The sequence below is a fragment of the Haemaphysalis longicornis genome, unplaced genomic scaffold (genome assembly GCF_048455015.1).
Source record: "Haemaphysalis longicornis isolate Haplotype H1 unplaced genomic scaffold, Haemaphysalis longicornis Haplotype H1 scaffold_9, whole genome shotgun sequence".
Classification (NCBI taxonomy): Eukaryota; Metazoa; Arthropoda; class Arachnida; order Ixodida; family Ixodidae; genus Haemaphysalis; species Haemaphysalis longicornis.
Window position 1 is genome coordinate 121168649 of NW_027526460.1, and position 21037 is coordinate 121189685.

At 44.4% G+C, this 21037-nt stretch overlaps 1 protein-coding gene across 1 annotated transcript in view; it reads right to left on the reverse strand.

The window, feature by feature from the left end:
* LOC144152681 (uncharacterized) overlaps positions 1-21037 on the reverse strand; it is a 54323-nt gene that overhangs the window by 21590 nt on the left and 11696 nt on the right. The window contains exons 2-6 of the mRNA XM_077684063.1: positions 16835-16861; positions 6605-6658; positions 5032-5193; positions 2837-2875; positions 139-273 (exon numbers count right to left, since the gene is read on the reverse strand). Of these exons, the coding sequence (XP_077540189.1) occupies positions 139-273; positions 2837-2875; positions 5032-5193; positions 6605-6658; positions 16835-16861 (417 nt within the window). The remainder of the gene's footprint in view (positions 1-138; positions 274-2836; positions 2876-5031; positions 5194-6604; positions 6659-16834; positions 16862-21037) is intronic.

A 21037-nucleotide genomic window follows, 5' to 3' on the forward strand; every position in this document is an offset into this window, starting at 1 on the left:
AGAAATGCAGGAACGCGCACATTTTTTTTTAGATCACTATACCAAAAAAGAGCAGCCTCTGCACTATCTCCAACGAGACACCCATGGCAAAAAGCCTCTGAAGAGAAGAGCGACATCATTTGATCGCGGCATAGGTACCGTTCTTTGTGGCGAGGAACTTGCGATGCTTGGGGTCGTAGACCACATCCGAGTAGATCAGATGCGTGCAGTAGGCATTCGGATACTGGTCTATTTGGGTCGTCATCTCCGTCACGATGCACACCAGTTCTCTTGCTTGATAACGGCGGTTGAGAAGAGGCAAAGAACATTCCATTAATTGCGATCGTGTCGAGCGCTAACCCGCGCTACAGCTGTCCATTGCACGTTCACGTTCGTAACGCTGTTAACTTCTGCCTTCGAAGAGCAGACCCCGAATGTCACAGAATGTCGCCAGAAAGTGCCGAAATTACGTGTATTGAAAGGGGGTCATGGTGTAAAACTAGTTTCACCCAACGGTTGCCATTTAACGTTAAACCTCTTGTGCTTTCATTACAGGTGTCTAAAATGTTAAAGGGACCCTGCAACACTTTTTTCAACTTTTTTTGAAATCAAATACTTGCAGAATGTAGTTACCCACCCCACCCAGTACTTAGATTAGGGGGTCGCAAAGTACATCGGCCCAAAATTATTGCTGTATGCTCAACAGATAACTTGTAAACTCGCTCAAAAGATTTCTCTCTCTTTCCCAGTGTTGACGTTCTTCGACGGCTCGAATTACGTCACTGAGGCCATGTAGCGGCTGTTGACCGGTTTTCCTTTAGTTGCAGCAATAAACGCTTCTCTGTAGTAATTTCAAAAAAAACTACGAAAACAAAGGAGAAACGGAAGGCGTAACTCGTGCGAAGAGCAAATCACGCGGTGCCGGTCCATGCTAGCGATAACTATAGCTTTAACAGTGGTTCCAGACGCGAAGGAGAGGGGGAAAGCGCTTATCCAAAGGGTTGCAGGGTCTCTTTAAACAGTCGAACCCCGTTAATATGAAGTCCTCGGGGACTGCAAAACACTTCGAATTACCCGAAATTCTAATTTAAAAGAAAAGGCACAAAAACAGTGTTGTTATACTTCTGCAACCCGTCTCCCTTGATTTCCTTAGAATCCCAACTATCATCGCAAAATCAAGCGTACGACACGGGTCGTCATGGTAGTTGGGACTTGTCCCTAAAATCGAAGCCTGAAGCGTCTACAATACCAACTGTGCACACGGCGAATGTGCGCAACTAAAAAGGTTGATGATCTCGAAAAAGTGGCCGCGTGTTTGCTTCCTTAGTTGCAAATGTCGACGCAAGACGATAGTCGACTGGTGCCCGTGGCAAGTAAATGCCTCCCTTCTAATTTCCGCTCACCTCTCATGCTCTTCCTGTCCCCTATCGTTCCTTCTAAGATAACACGCTAGAGGTTTTCTCAAGTCAATGTAAATTTACCGCATTGCACTGTCCAGGTCGGGTGCCTCGATGCCAGCGCTGCCGTATGACAGAGACGCGAGTGAATCGAGGCACCCGACTATAACAATTGTAGAACCACGTTGCTCTACTCCACGAGCGTTCCAAGCGGAAAGCGGAACCAATATAGTGGAACCTTTCGTTGCTGTTGCCGTTTGATTTTTTCGAATTCCACCAGGTAGCGGGGGCCACAGCAGGCGACCATTTTTTTGCAGTTGATGTAGTATATATTATTGCTATCGCAAAAACCAAGCATCCGTAAATTTGTAATAAAGGAACACTGCAGATATCACTCATGTATTAATTTTCTGCCTTATATTTGCCCAGTGTCTTGTTCTTGTTCAACGATGTTGATAAGTATGACCATTAAAACCGGGCTTAGACGTTTAGATGTGCCTGTGAGTATATAAGACTATTGCGCAGTAGCTGCTTCACTTTGACCGGCTGGCTGAATCGAGTGACAGACAGACAGACAGACAGACAAATAGACAGACAAAAATTTTCCCGTTGAAGTAGTCCAGGAAAGACTATCGTCTTTAAAAGAGAGGCGTGCACCGGCGGAGGGCGCTGCCTCAGACGCGATGGCGCCGACAACCGTACAGAACACGAGGCTTATGTTGCGCTTAAACATTTCGAATTTTATATAGATAGGGACACTTCAATGCTTTCATTCGAAATCACCTCAAATAAGCGATATAAGCGATTGCAGCTTCGAACTATCCTGCCATTGGATTGCATGTAAAATTGCTTTGGCCAGAACATCACTTCTAATAAACCTTAAATTTCAATTAGACTATTCAGAACAATTGAGAACTGACTGTATCCCCAAGTAAGGCGTCTGCGCATAGCGTCTGCGCATTGCGTCGTGAAGATAAATTCAAAGCAATTAACCTTCAATTCGGCACGACGGGTTCAACAGGTGCGACCCTGCTGAATCGTCACACAATTTTCTAGACGATGAATAGTTTCAAACGCAGTAAAATTGAGATCGTACATAAAAACCTTAGCCAATGTGTCACAAGACCTACGGATTCTTTTTATGTCACTGTTCTATTTTTTCCGGAGTAAAATTGCGTATGCCGACCTTTAGTCTGTTTTAAACGCTGCAAAATACAGGAAGCTTTATATTCATCATGCTGTGAAACTTCCGTGCCACTGGTTTCCTTGTTCAATGGAGTAATAGACTTGTTATATGGAGCTTAGTTAAGTAATAAAGGAAGACATTTTTGATCACGGTGTAGAAAACCCAACTACTCGTTTTGCGTCAGAGCATCCCTCATTAGGCCATACTTTCAAAACATTTCCTAAATACAATTCAACCTTGCATGCTTGAGCGAAAAAGTTTTTATTTCTCTTACCAGAGCTTCTCCGTCTTTTGAATGACCTTCCCTGGGCAACTGCAAGTGAAAATAGTGCACACCATACGCTTAATCAGTATCCCACCTCAACGTAAGGGACGCGTTTGTTGCACTGCCGTCCTGAGAAGACCATAGACGACATGTTGGTCAGTCACTTCTGTAAAAAAGCCTTTTTAAGTGCAGAGCACTTTAGGGGCTCGCCTCTTCGTAGCCCGCTTGCTGGACCCAAGTAGAGCCACAAGGCGTTCCGTCATGGCGCATGTCGTCACGACGTAACCCAGAGGCTTCGAAAGCCAAGCGGTTTATATAGTCATAAGCGTTCGAAACTCGTAACCGTCTGGCGCTGGTCATACAGCTCCCCGTTTCTTAGCGCTAAGGAAATTTTAGGTACATTTGAGGGAAAAAATAAGTACTTAACCGGCAGCGCCCGCACTCATTTAGGTAGGAGCGCTCTTCAGGTTGGTTTTTACGATGGTAAGCGAAAAAAAAAGTCTCAGTGCACCGCCGGCACGTGCCGGAGGAAAAAAGCACAAAAGGAACACCTGCCGCGGTCGCGCCCTTTCAGGCAGGGGGCGCGCGAGCACTGCGAAGGCGGGAAATTTGAATTGCACTGAGTGGTAGCAGTGAGCGGATAACGGCGCTACAGCCCATTATGGCGAAACACTGCTCTGAACTTCCGACAGCTTTCTCATTGAGTGGAACGGCTTTAATTTTTGTTGTCGTCAGAGGATCAAAAAAGTTATCCTTGCATGGTACGGTAGTACTTCTTTATTAAACGGGCTCATGAACTGAAACCCTTCCCGTTCCACCGAGGTATAATGGGTACTGCATAATTTGTCGCTGGATAGTTCACCTTGGAGCCCCAGAAAGGGCCACAAAAGATAAACATTTTCCCCACTAGGGTGGGTGCTGCTGATTACACTTATCTCGGCTCCCAACTCCTCCCGCCTTAACAATCGCGAAAAGAAAAAAAAATGGCCGCATATTTGCTCACTTTGCTGCAAATGTCATCGGAAGACCGTAGTCTCCTGACACCCCTGGCATCTAAATATCCGACTTCCCCGACCAGCTACACCGCTGCTGTCCTCCCGTCTCGCTCTTCCCACGATAAAGAAGGCGGCGTACACAAGTGAATTCAATTTTCCCGCCCACGCATTTCTCGCGCGCCATCTATTATAACGTTTCTTTTCTGTTGGAGGTGGAATGCCGCCTCCCCGGCTATGCTAGGGTGAGAGCCCTTTTTGTATTTTGAGGTCAAAACATTGTTTTCAGCGCATTTTAAAATTCTTTTAAAATCGACCCCAGATCTATTTTAATTACAACACCACTAGTACCAGTCCTTTATTGATGTTTTGCCTCAAATACGAATAATGGTTTCTCTTCGGTGGACAATGTTGACAAGTATGGACTATTGTACAAGATTTGAACATTTGGAAAAGTTTTGCTAGTATTAACCTACTTGTTATGAGATTGCCTAAATTTTTGCCGGGTGTTAGAATCACGAGACCGGCAGACAGACCAAAAGTTTTGTGGTCAGGTAGCCCAATAAAAAAATATTCCTAACCTCACACTAACACTTAAGACTTGAAGGTAGCGAAGCTGTACGCAACCTTCACGACAACCAGGAAGGTTGAAGTCGACGATTGCCGCCGATTTGATTCTTCGCTACCCCAACGACCTTTAGTCCATTATTGTTGCTACAAGTGCGAGCTTCCTTCATTTTTCTGGTCGTGATATTTATTAGACATCTGTATAGTGGCGTACGCATGTATTTCTCGTTGCGAGCAAGCGTTGCCACAAGTACGGCAAACACTGGATTTTTTTTTTTGCCAACCTCGGCCAATCTCCCTGTATGCTTGTCTTGACAAACGTGCGACGGGGATGCTGGCCGGTTCCTTCAAGGCACGCACACACGAGCGCTCGGCATTTTCTTGGTTTTGTTAACGGCCGGGTGGTCTCCTCGAGGCACGGGCTAACGTGTGCGCGCTCGGCAGATTCTCGGCATCTTTAATTGCGGAGACGAAAAATTACGATTTGCTAAACAGCTTCGCTGTTAAGAAAACCTACCAAGTCACTACAGGTGGGCGTGCGGGAGGGGGGAGGAAGGGGGTGTAGTGTTGACTTTGAATACATGAAAACCACCAAGCTCGCTCACGACCTCAGCATGTCTGCATCTTCAGTAAAGATCAGCTCACCGGCGTCTGTTGAAGCCTCTGAAGCCGCCGTGCCGCCAGGCTGCGTCGTCGTCGTGTCCTCTGTTGGGCTCACGCTGCTGCTCACCGCGGCGTTTGAACTGGACGTAGCCGGCGGCGGCGGCGGCTGTGTTTGCGTGGGAGGAGGCGGAGGTATCGACGGGGCTGCGAGCAAGAGGACAAACGAGGACATCAGAGAGCTATGGCATCACTCCAGTGGGGTACACACCCTGCAACACTTTCAAACAGCGTAGCTGTTGTATGTCGAGCACTTTCATTAGGTCTGCTGTAGGTCCTACGTCACGCAGGCGGTCTCGCACGGACGGGTTCCTCTCCCTCCAGCCAGAGGAGGGAAAGGGGAGGGAACCTCCCGACAATGGCGTTTAACAGCTGATTCTTTTGCGCGAGCCGAAGAAATTGCGAAAGGGGACAGCGCTGCCATCCTCAGGCAAGCGCCCATTGACGTTCGAGTCGACAAAACAGGACCACAGCTGCGCTGTTTTCGCAGAGTTTACACTGGGTAGAACGGGGTTTAATTTTTTTCAAGTCTTTTATATGGGGAGAGGTTCTTTAAATTTTTTCAATATGCGCATCCACTACCGATATTACGGCGTCACAGAATACCCGAAACAAAAATCACGGCTGTACACCCAAGGAAGAGGTAACGTAGATACTTTCCCAAAAAAAATTTCTCTTTCTCGAGTAACGTGCACGATCTGGCTACACTCGGTTTACAACTTTAGAACGGCAACGGGAGTTGCCGCTGTGCCTCATCACCGCAGCCGAATGTTACTACACGCGGCGCAAGTAGTGCGTTACTGGTAACACTTTGAATATGGCACGAGCCGTTTGCGCGTTTTATCGGGCTTAATATGCTTATATCCTACTCCAGCGACGAAAAACGCCGACTGTGCAAATGCTGTGAAGGGCAGCCAGCCACGTAGCACACGCCTAGCGTAGCATGTGCTTAGTAGCACGCGCCAAAGAGCCCCGGGAAGATTGGCCTCAGAGAAACTATTTAGTGCACCCACACGACGACAGTGGTGCGAATCCTTCTGGAACTGGTACAATTGAAAGAGCAGGGCCTATTTAGGCATTTTTGCAGTGTATCCGCTTGTTTTAGTTCCCATCGTGGCTTAATAATTTGTTGTAAAGAAATATCATATATGTATGGTTTTAATTAAAATTTGCACTGAAATGTACATCACGCGTGTGAAGACGCATTAGTTTTATTACTATTTTTTGCTGGATATTTCGCTAGAGATTAGCCTTAGCCACAATCTAACAATTGTGATTAACGTTTTTCCAGCATTTCCAGGCGTCATCCCGTAGGTCAGCAACAACGCGAGCCCCTTTAGTTGCACCTCCCTTGTGCTCCTAAAATGTCCCACCCCGCGCTACAAAGTACATTCAGTGGTGATTGAGGTGGCCATGACTGAACCCTTCGCTGGTCATTCCCGTCGAAAAACAAAAACTAACGGTGATTCAACGGTCATGTTTTGCTACCTGCGCAGAAATAGTGTTGCAGGCATACAGAAACCGTCGCACGTTCGAACGCTATAACAAAACCACTCACGTGGCGGCGGCGGCGGTGTTCTCGCCTTTTGTGGCGGCGTTTGGTACCCTGTAACTGAGGAGAGAATGCAAAAATTAACAGCCGATATGAGACACAAAATTCAAGGATATCTCACAACTATTTAAATACTGTACATAGGTTGTATTTTGGGTATAATGTTTTTTTTTAATTCATAGTTAACAGCACTCCATTTCCGCTGGAGAGCTCCTACGTTCGGGCGTGCGTGCTTGCGTGCGTACATGCGTGCGAGCTGGGACTATTTTTGTGGTTTAAGCGTAGAGACGGGAATTCAACGAGAAATAACAGCGATAAAAATAAATGTTTCACATCTTATTTGTACGCAGAGTTAAAATACCATGAACTCCCAAACCAATGGAATGTCGATCAGTCAACTGGGAAGCAATGAATTGTCCCGTTTAATAGCAACGTCACGTTTGTGTTCGCAAAGTACGGTTAATACTGGAGGCTTCAGTCAGTTGCGAACTGGTGCAAGTTCACTGAGTCGCTGATCTGTTGCAAAAGCGCTAGCGAGAAACTATACACGCTTATACGTCTGTATTCGAGAGAGTGGAATGCGCTAACACGCTTCTCGCAATCAGGGCGATTAGGTCCAAAAGTTAGTAGTGGTTAGGCGTATATAGGTCGTACAGGCGCATCATCATCATCATCATCATCATCATCACCAGCCTATCTACGGCCACTGCAGGGCAAAGGCCTCTCCCATTATTCTCCAATTACCCTGGTCCTCTGCCAACTGTGACCAATTTATCCCCGCAAACTTCTTCATCTCATCTGCCCATCTAACTTTCTGCCGCCCCCTGCAACGCTTGCCTTCTCTAGGGATCCACTCTGTTACCCTTAATGACCAGCGGTTATCACGCCTTCGCATTACATGCCCTGCCCACGTCCATTTCTTCTTCTTAATTTCTACTAATAAGTCTTTAACACCAGTTTGTTCCCTCACCCACTCCGTTCTCTTCTTTTCCCTTAATGCTACACCTATCATCTTCCGTACCAGTGCCCGCTGAGTCGTTCTCACTTTAAATTGAACCCTCTTCGTGAGCCCCCAAGTTTCTGCCCCGTAGGTGAGTACCGGTAATATGCAGCTGTCATACACTTTCTTATTCAGGGACAATGGTAGGCTGCCAGTCATTATCTGAGAATATCTGCGGTATGCAGACCAGCCGTTTGTATTTAAACAGTGCGCTTATCTAACTTCTGTTATCTATCCTGAGGTCGAACACAACGTAAAGTAAAAAGTGCACAGACCGATCATTAGTAAATAACTTAATGCATTCCTTTATAGTGATGTCTGCACTAGGTGGCAGAACTCACGTTATGCATCGATCCTTTTATTTGCTAACAAATGGTCCAACGATTATTTGATAAGCTTTTGGGTGACAAAAGAATGCCAACGGGTTGCACTGGAAAACCTACCGTATATTTGCCTAGAGCCATTCAAATGGATACATATTTTTAAGATTTCTCTTGATGCACACATGCCTTATTCTGCGAATTGAGAAGAGCTGCTGACATGCATTGTTACATTTTGTCCACAGAAGAAATAATCGCGAATACTTCCTATTTGCTGTGATTGCTGAAATACGCAATAAACGAGTTACCACCGCAATCCAGCTAAATCGACAGCTTGGTGGAGCGCGCCTATTCAGCAATTTGGACAGCACTATCTGTAACAGGTTAATTCCACCGTTTTTATTTTTGGCGTCCGCAGGGCGACAAAAGCTGTTCCTCCTCTCTTCACCTCACCCTGTCTTTTCGTCACATGCTCGCCTCTGGCGCTGCGTATTTTTATATAAGGTGAGGTATCTTGCCGTTGAACAAAGTGTTCACAGCGATGTGCTGGGGTTTAGAAATGAAACCGACTTCAATGTGACCAGATCAGTGTAAGGTTGGTCTTTGCAAGCTGGCTTTTCACATTGATGCACATCGAAGCCAACTTACTCCTTCTAACGTTTGCACACACTCTCGCTTCGGCGACCTGATCTTGACCTGACATGACCTGATCTTCTTGTGCCTTAATGTTACACCTATCACTTTACGCTCCATTGCCCGCTGAGTCGTTCTCAATTTAATTTGAACCCTCTTAGTGAGCCTCCATATGATGCTTTAAATTAACCCTGTCAGATAGCAGTAGGACACAATCTATAAAGCCATGTGGGTAATATGAATTTTGAGACGTAAATAATGTTGAAGGTGGTATTTTATAATAACGTTATCAAATGAAGATGGCTAGGTCATGGCACGAATGAGCTCTCGATATAACGCAATATAATAGTACAATGTTGGCTGTACTAGTTTGGGGCAGTTAAGCTTATGTACTGACGCCGATATACAAATGAAGCGTAATGTAAAGACGAAGATCTCAGACAGCTTTGCGTCCCGAACATGTGTTAGGCTATATTGTATCTATCACTAGTTGCACCACAAGTTCAGCTGTAATTTTGATTCTCGATATTTAACCGGCAGTCGGGTCACTCGACAATTTTCGCCCTTAGTCGTGAGTATGCGAAGCAACAGCGACCGAATCTTTTTTTTTTTTACATGCATTTACCAGAGTAAGCCAAACCTCAAGCGTTCAGTGCTGACATTGCATTTTAATTCGTAGTAAAACCTTGAAAAATCTGGAAAAAGCTGAAAAAAAGTCATCGGAAGCGTTCCAAAGTTGGGCAACGCAACACAAATTTATGTTCAACAACAAAAATATCAGAAAATGCCGCCCACCATAAAGTAGTGACGTTTTTTGTGAAAATATTCATTATGATTACAAAACTGTTTCAGCAATTTAAACCGGATGATATCCCCGGAAATAAAGCTAGAAGAATAATTCAGAAAGCCGAGTTACTACAAGCGAGACATTAACTAAATAAATATTTAAAACCGCACAGAAATATTCCCCAATGAAATGTCTCGGACAGGGGATACAGACTTCTCAATGGGTTGAAATGTGAAGCCCAGTCATAGGCATTTGCCCTTAAAATAACATTTAGCATAACGGGTTACTAGCTACTACTAGCTACTAGCTAGTCACTAGCATAACGGGTTAGAATAACGTATGAATCATTTAGTTGTCACCTATTTCTTCTAATTTTGGACTGTATTGCGGTAACGAAAACAAAAAATCAATCAAACCAACTGCCAATAGGCAATGCGAAAGTAATTACCGACAGCAACCCAACACGTACTTTAGAAGAAATAGCAAAAATTTACGAACGAGAACAGCCATTTCTTGGTTCCAGAGGGTTGCCGATAATGTAGAATTCATGATAGAGGGGTTGATACCACCGTAACGACATAATGCCCAGCACGTAATTTCCGTCAGTGTAACCCGCAATGAGTAAATAAGTAGGCCTATAGCTTTCGCGCCGGCCTTCGCCTGTCGAGAGGCACGCCATGGACTCCATAAAAAAGAATCTTTCTTATGCAGTTCTTCTTCCTGCTCGCTTTTGTTTTGGTCTCCCGCGCGCTGAGCATAGCGGCATTGGGTGCCTATTTTGCTGTCCACGGGTATCAGCATTTCGTTGCCATAATTGTTAATCCCTTTTTCCGGCCTGCTCTATCCTGCTCTCGCATCAGACTAGATTTTACGTAGCGTACAAGCTGTGACGGGGCCCGTCAAGAAGCGGCTCGATGGAGGCGTCGGGGAGAGGGAAGCGAGCCGGAATCGCTTCGACTTGACGTCTTCCTCGCAACGTCAAGTGATTCGATGTCGCCACAAATAATCTCTCTCTCTCTATCTCTCTCTCTCTCTCTCTCTCTTTCTCTTTCTCTCTCTCTCCCTCTCTCTCTCTCTCGAAGTGGGCCTCCTCTGCGCCGGCGCTGCAATGGAGGCACCCCAGCTTGACGTTGCCCTCTCCAAACCCGTGTTTAGTTCTCCGTTCATTTGTTTTTTGGTAGTGAAGAATGGAGGCGCAAGTTCTTGCCGACATGCTCATTCTGTTGGTCCTGCAATGAAAATTCCCTGCTTAGTGGTTTGGTTGGTGATCTTTCCTTATGAAACGCCCTAACGAAATAAATATTTGGAACAGAGCTTTCAGGCTAAGCCAACCAGCAAGGAGGGAAGCGAACAAGCAAAAAAATAAAAAACAAAACAACAGCAACAATAAAAAAACAAAAAACAACCAAAAACAAAACAAGATGTGTTCGTTCACGCAATTTGAACAAGCTTGTGCTCTTTCAAGGCTCGTGACCGATACTTCGGTTGCGCATGACGTCAAAAGCGTCGTTTTTTGAGCCCCACTTCTGGTTTCCTTAGTACTGACTGAAATGAGAGCGTTAGATAATTGCGCTGCGGGTGCCCTTGTCTGCAGTTTACAAGTACGAAAATCTGCTTGCGTTAGTGCTATCTTTTGAGAGAACGCTGAAGAGATCAGCTTGCTACAAATGACCGATTTTGGTAGTTAAGAGTGTATGTGATTGAAAGAGCGCCTCTGTATTACACAAGGTATGCGAAAGCCCAGGAGAATATAGTTTTAAACACTTATGACGACGGTGGGGCGCTCTGCAATATATGCGCTGGTGCTGGTTATTAAAGGTCTAGATGCAAAACGAATTTTTTTCCTGCCCTTATTCCTACTTGCTTGTGAGGGGCAACACGATGCCAACCTTACCAAACTATTTACTACAGAGGAAAGCTCTGCGATCAATAGCAAACTCGAAATTTGATGCTCATACAGGACCACTCTGAAAGTATTAATATCAGTCTGTCCCGCGTTTATATAATGAAACACTACATCAACGGTATCAAAAAGGGAAATAAAGCTGTAAGACTTCTCTTCAAATAGCAGACTTAACGCCCCACAGTCACGGCCATAATAGGCGTAAAGCAGAACTATGGCCTGTTCCCTCTGCGTGAATGAATTATGCAAGCAGTTCCTCTGTTACACCTTGTCTACGCTACTGAACTCGCATAACCAGTGATTTGTAATTTTTATTCCCTATTGGTTTTGGTACATATTTTAGGGTATTTCGCCCTGCGTTATGTCAGTATTTTTCGTCTTCTCAGATATCATGTCTTATTATATTGTATTTTTCCCTGCAGGCTTAGCGGATAAATTTCTGTTTTAGTTGATTGCTCCTAGATACGGTGGTGCTGCGCAATGCTAGCTCATTTTTACTGTATAAATGCGAATTTTATGCAAGCGCAGTCTGCACTACAATTTAATTGTGTATACTTTTCCATGACCTGTATATTAAGGGGCACAGATCTCATCAAGCCGATTTTGTTGGCTTTTTGTCCGTGGTTCCGACATGTGTAAGTGTGTGGATGTCAAATAAACAGATTATTGACTGACTCACTCATTTATTTATTTATTTATTTATTTATTTATTTATTTATTTATTTATTTATTTATTTATTTATTTATTTATTTATTTATTTATTTATTTATTTATTTATTTATTTATTTATTTATTTATTTATTTATTTATTTATTTATTTATTTATTTATTTTGGTTTGGCTCCATACAGCGCCAATGGCGAATGTCTGTTCAGCAATTAGCAAAGAATAGAGGGGCCGGGGACTAAAATACATAAAACACAAACGGTAAGGAAAAAATAAAATAATCTTCAAGGGATAATGCGAGTGGAGGGTGGTAAATGGAATTAAATAAAATTAAAGGAGGGAGAAGAATACCCTGCCTTGATGAGAACTTTGATCTGCTTGTTTTCCCTGTTTCTGAGAAGAACAAACTTGAATTAGGCCATTCCTCACTTGTTCTGCGCCTATCACAAACAGAATGGGATGTGGCGGAGTAGTGGCACTGCGAGCAGGGAGCGGAGTTTTTTAGAGCTAAATGCAATCAAGACCTATTTCACAGCGGTCTATGGTGGCTCTGTGATAAGTTGAGAATTCGCGTATAACGCCAATAAAGATCTTGAACTTAAACTAATTTATATTTCACCTGCTTCCCTATTTTCTGAAGGTACAAAAAAACCTCAATGTAAATTCTTAAACTGTATATCCTCTACAAATTTAAGTAGAAAAAAGGTTAAGGTTCCTGGTCCCGAAACAGTAAGGGCACAGTGACATTGAAAATACTAATATCCGATGAAGCTGTTATTTCTAACACCTGCGTTAAAAATAACGCACCGACACGCACTCCACACGCATGCATGTACGCCCGCGCATAATTTTGAAAGTTGGTTGAATACACGTAGATATGTTGACTGTATATGCTTCTGCATTAAGGTTTATCTGCTCGAATCTTTGTCGGAAAAATGGGGCGGCGGTTTGCTGTGAAAGCGATTATATCCCCAAGCACAAGTTAGACAGCGTTACGTAAATCCCCTGGTGGTATGCCCTGGAAATACATCCGGCTGAGGAAATATGTTACCACTGACGCTACCCTTTCTCCCTTAAAATGTTCCTGTTTTATCGCTGAATTTGCTGTATACAGTACCAATGGATGCAATGAACGCTTAGTACAGGCGATATTACGAGCCTTTCTCCTCCAAACAAGGCAAGCAACCCACCCTCAAACAAGATTTTCAAGAAATTCACGGATACACCAAGCACAAAAAGCAGACCTCACGAAGTTTTACAACGGAAGCTGACGACACTGGGAATCGATTTAGAGAAAGCAAGATGCCATGACGCCATGTTGGAAAGTGAGCCTTTTTTATATGAGAATTGAGTTGCGTCCTTCCTACTTGATCAAAATACATTGCTACCCTTTCCTTTCCATGGTGTATATCCTTTCATAATCTAGTGACCAATTTAGCTCCACTCGGTGAGAGATAAACGTGGCTCGTGAATAGGGGTACTAGATTAATGAATCCGTAGGGAAATGACAACGCAAACTGAAAACAAAGGTTTCGAGGTGCAACCAAACTCGTTGAATCCGCTGTAGCTGTGATCACAGAGGGGTCGGGGCATTGGTATATGCACTGTCGCTGTGTGACATTGCTTGAAAGACACCTTTACCAACGTTTGTAAAATTCATGAAGTAAAAATCCAAATTTCGGTAACTGACGGCGATAGAATCTAAGCATTTAGACTCGAGGAATTCCAAATTTCTGTTCATCTCTTGGAATGTGTACTTCCAGGTGTAATAGTGCGTTGTTAAATATGGCAACCTTGGTGGTAAAGGAAAGGTCTCTAATTGCGTGAGCCCGTTTAACACAGAAGTCAAATACGGCATAACAGAACAATTTCTCACAAAAGCTAACAAAGTGCCCTGATATTCCTCTATCTTTATTCGTGAGGGAAGAATATACTCGGCCTTTTTATTTTTTTTTTTTTACGATTTATCCGAAACGCTTTTGAACCTTTTTAATGGAACGACACACGACAGCTGCGATTGCGCTCCGGTACAGCGTTGCCGAGACAATTACAAATTATGTTCAGCGCTCCTCGAGGTACACAAAAGGGGTAGAAAAGCATTCTAACAGCCGGAAATTTCGTTGGATGACGTTGGGCCTCTCTTTCAAGAAAGTTTTTTTTTAATTTCGGCACAAAGGCAAACCAATAACATGTTTTTTTTTTGTATCACTTAACATGGTTGCTCAAACCTGCAAAGAATCTCCATGTGTGGCTTAAATTATACCAGTAACACAGCAACGAAACCGCAACAAGCAGCAGTGTTGCTCGAGAAGGCACAAAGGTATAGCGCCCATGCAGCTTGCATTTACGTTTATACAAGCGGCGTTGTTCCTAGCTCCTGTTTCTTTATCACACTGCATCACGCCAAGTAACTGCTTCACTGGCTTCATTTGCGCTTCACTGGGGCTTCAGTCTCTTCACTGGCATCCCATACTGGCAAAACACCGTCAAGATGCCTATTTCGCCATTTTCGGATGGTTAGGTTCACAAATTAAAATGATTATGTGTGCGACAACACGCGTTTTCTAATATTGTAACCATTCGCTTTTATGGTGTTGTTTTAGGTGAGTGAGAAAGTAATGTGAACAGTCTCTTTCGTAAACGCGTAGACGTACACTAACTATTTCAACGAATATTTTAGAACACGCTGTACATTTTTAAAACATTCATAATAATTTCACGGCACATATTTATTATCATTTGTTATGCACCAGGCTATGGAATATGCTTGCCGACCGCCCCTTGTTATAAGCCGCCTAAACATGAGTTGTCACAGCATCCTCATAGAAAACGTTCTTTCCCTTCCCAGTAAAAAAAAATTTGTTAAAATAAGGGACTTTATCCCTCTGAACGATTAAGCGCTTGCTGTGTCACGGCAAAAACGATCGAGAAATGACTCATTTATGTCTGCGCTGAGCTCTTTGATTAGAGATGTCCCTCAGCATACCTTTCAAAACGACATCCTATTGACGGTGATGGCGTTTAATTTCAATTACCATTACTTTGGGCCCGACAGCGGTATGACAGTGCGGTGTGAATAGATGTGACAGGCTGCCATCATTGCAAAACCTGTTTGTACTTACTTTGGCCGTAAAATCCGCGCGCTAAAAGAATTGTACACAAGTATGAATCAATTTCTTGGGAGAGTAGCTGCCAGATACTTCTATTGTCATTGATGCCCCTTACTTTTTCCGACAGCTTAAATAGGGTGAACTTTGTTTTACATGGACCTCGTGTGAATTGTAAGCGTAATTACGACATAAAAAAGTAATCACGACATATTGATAAGTGTTTCAGCGGTGCAGTCCACGAGTTGCGGATTCATAACTCGCAAATGACTAAACGTAGAACACAATTATCGAGTGAGCGCGGTAATATATAAGCACACCCTAAAGTACGCAAGCACGCACGCACGCAAGCAAGCATACACGTGCGTTAATTCATGAGTAAATGTGATTTTGTAATTCGTTTTGTAGCCTCCAGAATGCATAAAGTCACGCTCAGTATACTTGCTAGAGACACCACCCATATGAAGCGAAGACAGGAGTGCATCTGCAAAAGACAAGATGCCCTGATTAGGTGCAATAATGTGCAATGCCTGCCCAGGTCGGTACATTCTTATCAAGCGAGTAACAGGAAATCCAGAACGCTGTTCTGATGCCATTCATTGCGTACGCTGCGACAGAACAACGAGCACCCCGCATAAGCGCCCAATTTGTGAATCACCAAGCGAACTACCTATGTCGAGCCCGCATGCCGAAGTGCACTCAAGGTAGGTGCTCTCCGAAAATGTCTAAAATCTCGGAAATCACTGCTAGCTAGCATTAGATTTTTTATGTATAAATGTTTATTCATTTTCAATAAATCTCATTTGACAGTCAGCGCTCGTCCTGTCTGGTTATTTTCTTCGTGGTCCTGTTTTAACGCGCTGTTTTCAAGTAACCATGTCGCATTACCAACACGCCCAACTATTCATCCTGCTACTAGCAATCCCACCGCGGCGATGGCTTGCTGTTGTGCCGTCGTGGCGCAAATGTAACGCTCCTGTCTTGCAGCGGTCACAGTGCTTGAATAACGACTTGGTGTTACAATTCCACTCTTTTTTTTACTTACAATTGTTTACTACTGTTTAAAAATGCGCTTGCTAATAATTTGATGCAAGTCTACACGCTCTTTTCTGTTTTTGTTCTATTAATTTGTGCGTGTGTTTCGTTGACGCAACCATGATGAGTATTGATATCTTTTGTGAATCTGCCGTTCTAACTGCCCTGTATCTTGCCTACTGTGTCTTGCTTATTGTTTCCGTATTGTTATAGTTCATTTACTTTTGAAACTGCCATTGTATGTTTGTATATCTTATATGCTGCTTTTTGGTTTCCCCAAACTTTGTACACCCGCTCCTCTCTGTAATGATTCGGCCCTGAGAGTATTTAAATAAATAAATAAATAAATAAATAAATAAATAAATAAATAAATAAATAAATAAATAAATAAATAAATAAATAAATAAATAAATAAATAAATAAACTGCTTGTCTCCTCAATACACGCCTCCTTATTCAATCGTCTCTTAAATAAACATCTTTAAACAGAGCTCGGTAAAAAAACTGCATTGGTGAGACGCATGAGCACACAGAAAATTAAGCTTTCCACGCATGCGCACACTTAGCTCGGTGAAAGAGTGAATTGGTGAGGCGAGCGAGCGTAGCCAATAATAATGCAACGGCGCATTCGCAATGATGGCCTCCCGCTTCTTTATTCCCCGTTTGATCGCGCGGATACTCGGCATTTAATAGCGACCTCGTTCAAAGGGTCCGGAAATCAGGCCCCACGTCACGTTTTTCTATCCATTGAAATCAAGCTGAGATTCTCACCTTCAAGTTAATTACCGCTGCTCCGCAGTGGCTTCTGGTTGGCTGCAAGTCAAAAGAGAAAACACAGTGAGTTCGGTTTAATTTATTTAAAATGTTGTAGGTTTTACAGGCGTCTCCGGAAGCTAGCGCGGAAACATTTTAGGACCGCACAGCGGATTGATCCACGCCTCCCGTGCCGAGCTGTATGCCGGGTTAACCATCTCAGTTTATTTTTGCCTCACGTACAAACGGCTGCTTTCACGTCACTTTTCACTATTTGTGGTACCATCGGAGGGCACATGATACCACATTATACTTGCCAAACATTGGTTTCGTTGCGAAATAGCCATGAAAAAAAGATACTACCTACACGCCCGTTTTGCAACGCTCTTCCACCGGATAATGCGTTATTCGTTGTATACAGATTCCCCTTAAGTCGCTAATAACACTTAAAAATGGGAGAGGAGCGCCTTGGATATGGGAGCACGGATGGACACAATCTAGTTAAGATAGAGCAGTGAAGTTTGGCTGTGTTTGTAACGCAGATAACTGATAGCCTCAGCGCCAACAGTTCAAGAAAGAGGCTACGAGAGACGGAACAAGAAGTAGTGGACTGAAAACTCGACGGAAGTGCGAGATACAAAAATTTGCTGTCAAAGAACAGAATCGGACAGCGGAGGATTAAGCAGTTGAAAGTCCACGTCAGAGTGCTTGGCCCTCAAGTTGGCATAATTAGGCGGCAGAATTACGTCGCTTTTAATTAGAGAGTTTTAGCATAGCGTTACCGTGTTTACGTTACCATCTACAGCGTTTGCGGGAGTCGACTGCGCATGCGCGAGAGTTACCGCGAACGGTTACTTACAGGCACAGTGTACACTCGCGTATTGATTACAGCAAATCCAGTGCGCTCGGCTCCCTATGCTTGCTACAGCCAATGAAAGTAATCTGACTTGACGCTGTTCATTGCGTTTTTTTTTGTTAAATAATGCTCGCTAGAACGACAAACGACCATTTTTCTCAGATGGGCGAGCAAAATGGCCGCCTCTACTCGTGCTAAGCCTTTCCCGCCTCAAATACTTCAGATAAGTTTCTGAGCTCGCAGTGTGCTTTTAGGCCTCCAAAATTGCGCTGAGCAAGGTAGTGTAGGCTACTGAGTAATTAATTACGACAAAATATTTTACTCACATCTTGCCTAAATATTTAGCGCGGGGGCAAATTCTATATTTACTTAATTCTAGCTCTACTCAGTAGATTTCGCAACCGAAACGTTTTCTTTTTAAAGCTCTACCGGTGACGGCTGCAGTATTCTCAAAACAACTACAGTTATTGTGAACGCTTCATCCGAAAAGTTCGATATTCAAGCTACCTTAAACGAAAGGAAATAGATATGAGCAACAAAATTCCCCGTGATTTGCTTTGAGACTAATTAATCAGACGCCGCTACCTGCGTCACGGAGGCCGGAATACGCAAACCGAAATGGTCTGCTAAAACGTGTCCTACCGTTTTCAGCGGTAAGCGGAAACTCCGGCTTCCGCTAACACGGTAAACGGTAACGCAAGCACTGAAACGATATCGCAACATTTGTCTAAGTAAAATATATTTCGCAGTATGCATGTCTGTTCCTCCGTGTACTTAATACTCGACACACTACAACACGAAAGCACATTTTTACGCCTGCACTGGCGGCATAAGTCAAGCACGCCTGACAATCAAACCAAATGAATGGTTCCGTGTAGAGTAATTAGTCATTTTACTGTACAACTTTGGTAGATAACTATTTTTCATAATTTATAGCCGATACCACGGGGAATTCGCTCCTCGCAATGCGCTACTATGAAGTATTAGCGGTGTTGATTTTAGTGTGTGGGTATTGGATGGTGGGTGCTTTCGATGCGTGTACTAGGCGGACTCGGAAGAGACTCAAGTGTAAAGGGAAGTTCGCCTCTGTCGATATATTGCAGCGTCGTGCATGTAAAAGCACCACTTCACGACAGAGAAAGTTCTGGCATGCAATTATTATGGCATACAATTGCGAAAGCCTGAAAGTAGGTATCGCAGCCCTACGCTGTAAGAAATCGCCGCGGAGAACGGCTTCACTACGACGTACAAAAGCCACCTATCAGTGCAACTAAGTGTGTGAAGTTGGCGAATGACAGGGCCCTTCATGCGATTAGAATAGGAACTATAATCTGCGCTGTGACAACAGTGCACGTGCACGTGTTGTGCTATTGTCCCAGCGCAGATTATAGTTTGATACTTTAATCGCACGCTTATCCTTGTCATTCACCCAATTCGTGCATTTGGTTACGCTGATTGGGCGGTTTCGCACGCCGTAGTGAAGCGCTTCTACTGCGATTTCTTACAGTGTACACATTTTATAATGCTACGAATTTGTGACTACGCTTGTTAGGATTGGCGAAATTTAACTGGTCGACATTTTAACGGTTTAACGTTCGCAGCCAGAGCCGATTTTATGCCGCCGACGCCGTCTTGTTTGCCCCAACCGCCTATGCTTTCGCACGAAAACGTTCCTGCACCATTGCCAATGCTACGCGACAAATCGCGGACGATGCCGGCCAGGGCTCTCGAATTCCACCCGATGTGGTATTACTCAGTTCTTGACGCCATCTCGCTCCCACGAGTCTGCACGAAATGTAGAGCACAGGGAAAGCGTCAATCTTTTTTCTATTGGTACGTTAAACTGCAGTTATGTCAGTTTCAAAACTGCGTCCCTCTCTTGCAACAGAATAAGCTCTATAAGCAATTCTTTCTTTTCACTGCATCGCTTGTGACGGTGGTTTTTCCATAAATAGGAACAAATAAAAAAATTGGCTCGAATTCATGCTGTGAAGGTGTTTGGAAAGCACAGCTTTAAACGACACCCACAACCATTGCCCAAGCGACGTCACTTGAATTCACACACCTGGCTCTACAAAGAGTGAAACCAGAGATTCTGCCAGCCGTTACTTGGAATTCGCGGGTGCGGAATCGTGAACGCAGCAGCGTCGGCTACGGCCGGGCTAAGCGGGGGATGCCGCCGCCGTAGCCCGGCCGCGTATTCCCAAACCATATCCCGTAGGGGCCCAAGCCGACCACACCCCTTAAGCAGAGGCGCAGCCAATGAGGTTAAAAATATTGCAATTTTTTAACCGCCTTGGACGCAGCACCGTGACGCCTCTACTTTTATGTGCGCGACTTCATGCGAGGTGGATTTTTTTCTTTTTTACCCCTCCCTTCGTTTCGACTGCTTGGCAGGCGGCCGATGGTTTCGCTCCGTGGGCGGGGCGGGACTGCGGCGCTGGGGAAGCTGACGCACATGTGGTAGAAGCTAACCTTTTGTACCTGAGCCCCTGATCTCTCCGCGCTCTTCTTGCGCACCTGCAAGTTGACGCTGACCTCCGATCGTGTTCCTAGATAAGCTAGGAACAGCATGGGAGACCAGCGACTGACGGCGCACAAGAGAGCGCTGAGAGCGAGCTTCATCTTCCCAGCGCGTACGCCAGGCTTGTGCTAGGAGCGAAACCGTCGGCCGCCGCGAAGCAGCGCGATCACAAAAGATCAAAACAAATTTTTGTCTTCATTTTTATGAGAGTTTGCTTTCCGGGACTTGTATAATTGCCACATGTACGTGAAAGCGTCCTTCCGCGCGCGCGCACTTCGAGCACCGAGCCGAGCGCTTATCTAGGAACACGATCGGAGGTTAGCGTCAACTTGCAGGCGCCCAAGAAGAACGCGGAGAGATCAGGGGCTCAGGTACAAAAAGTTAATCTCTATCACATGTGCGTCAGCTTCCGCAGCGCCGCAGGCCAGCCCCGCCCACGGAGCGAAACCATCGGCCGCCCGCAAAGCAGCCGAAACGAGGGGAGGGGGAAAAAAGAAAAAACCCACCTCGCATGAAGTCGCGCACATATAGGTAGAGACGTCACGGTGCTGCGTCCAAGGAGGTTAAAAAATTGAAATTTTTTAACCTCCTTGGCTGCGCCTCTGCTTAAAAATGTGCTACCTCGGGGCTACACCACCACGCGACACAAGCGTAGACACCGAAACAATTCGGCATGTGAGCTTAGTAATTCCCATTTATGCACATTTAGACTAAGTTAGTTTAGTAAGTTTCAGAATTGCGAAAAGGCTGAGGCAACTTTTATAATCGTTATTTATGAGGACCAGTTGCTCCTTTCGACTTTTGAAATACCTTAAAACATAACTGAATTGGTATTCATCAATTCGTGGCAAGCAGT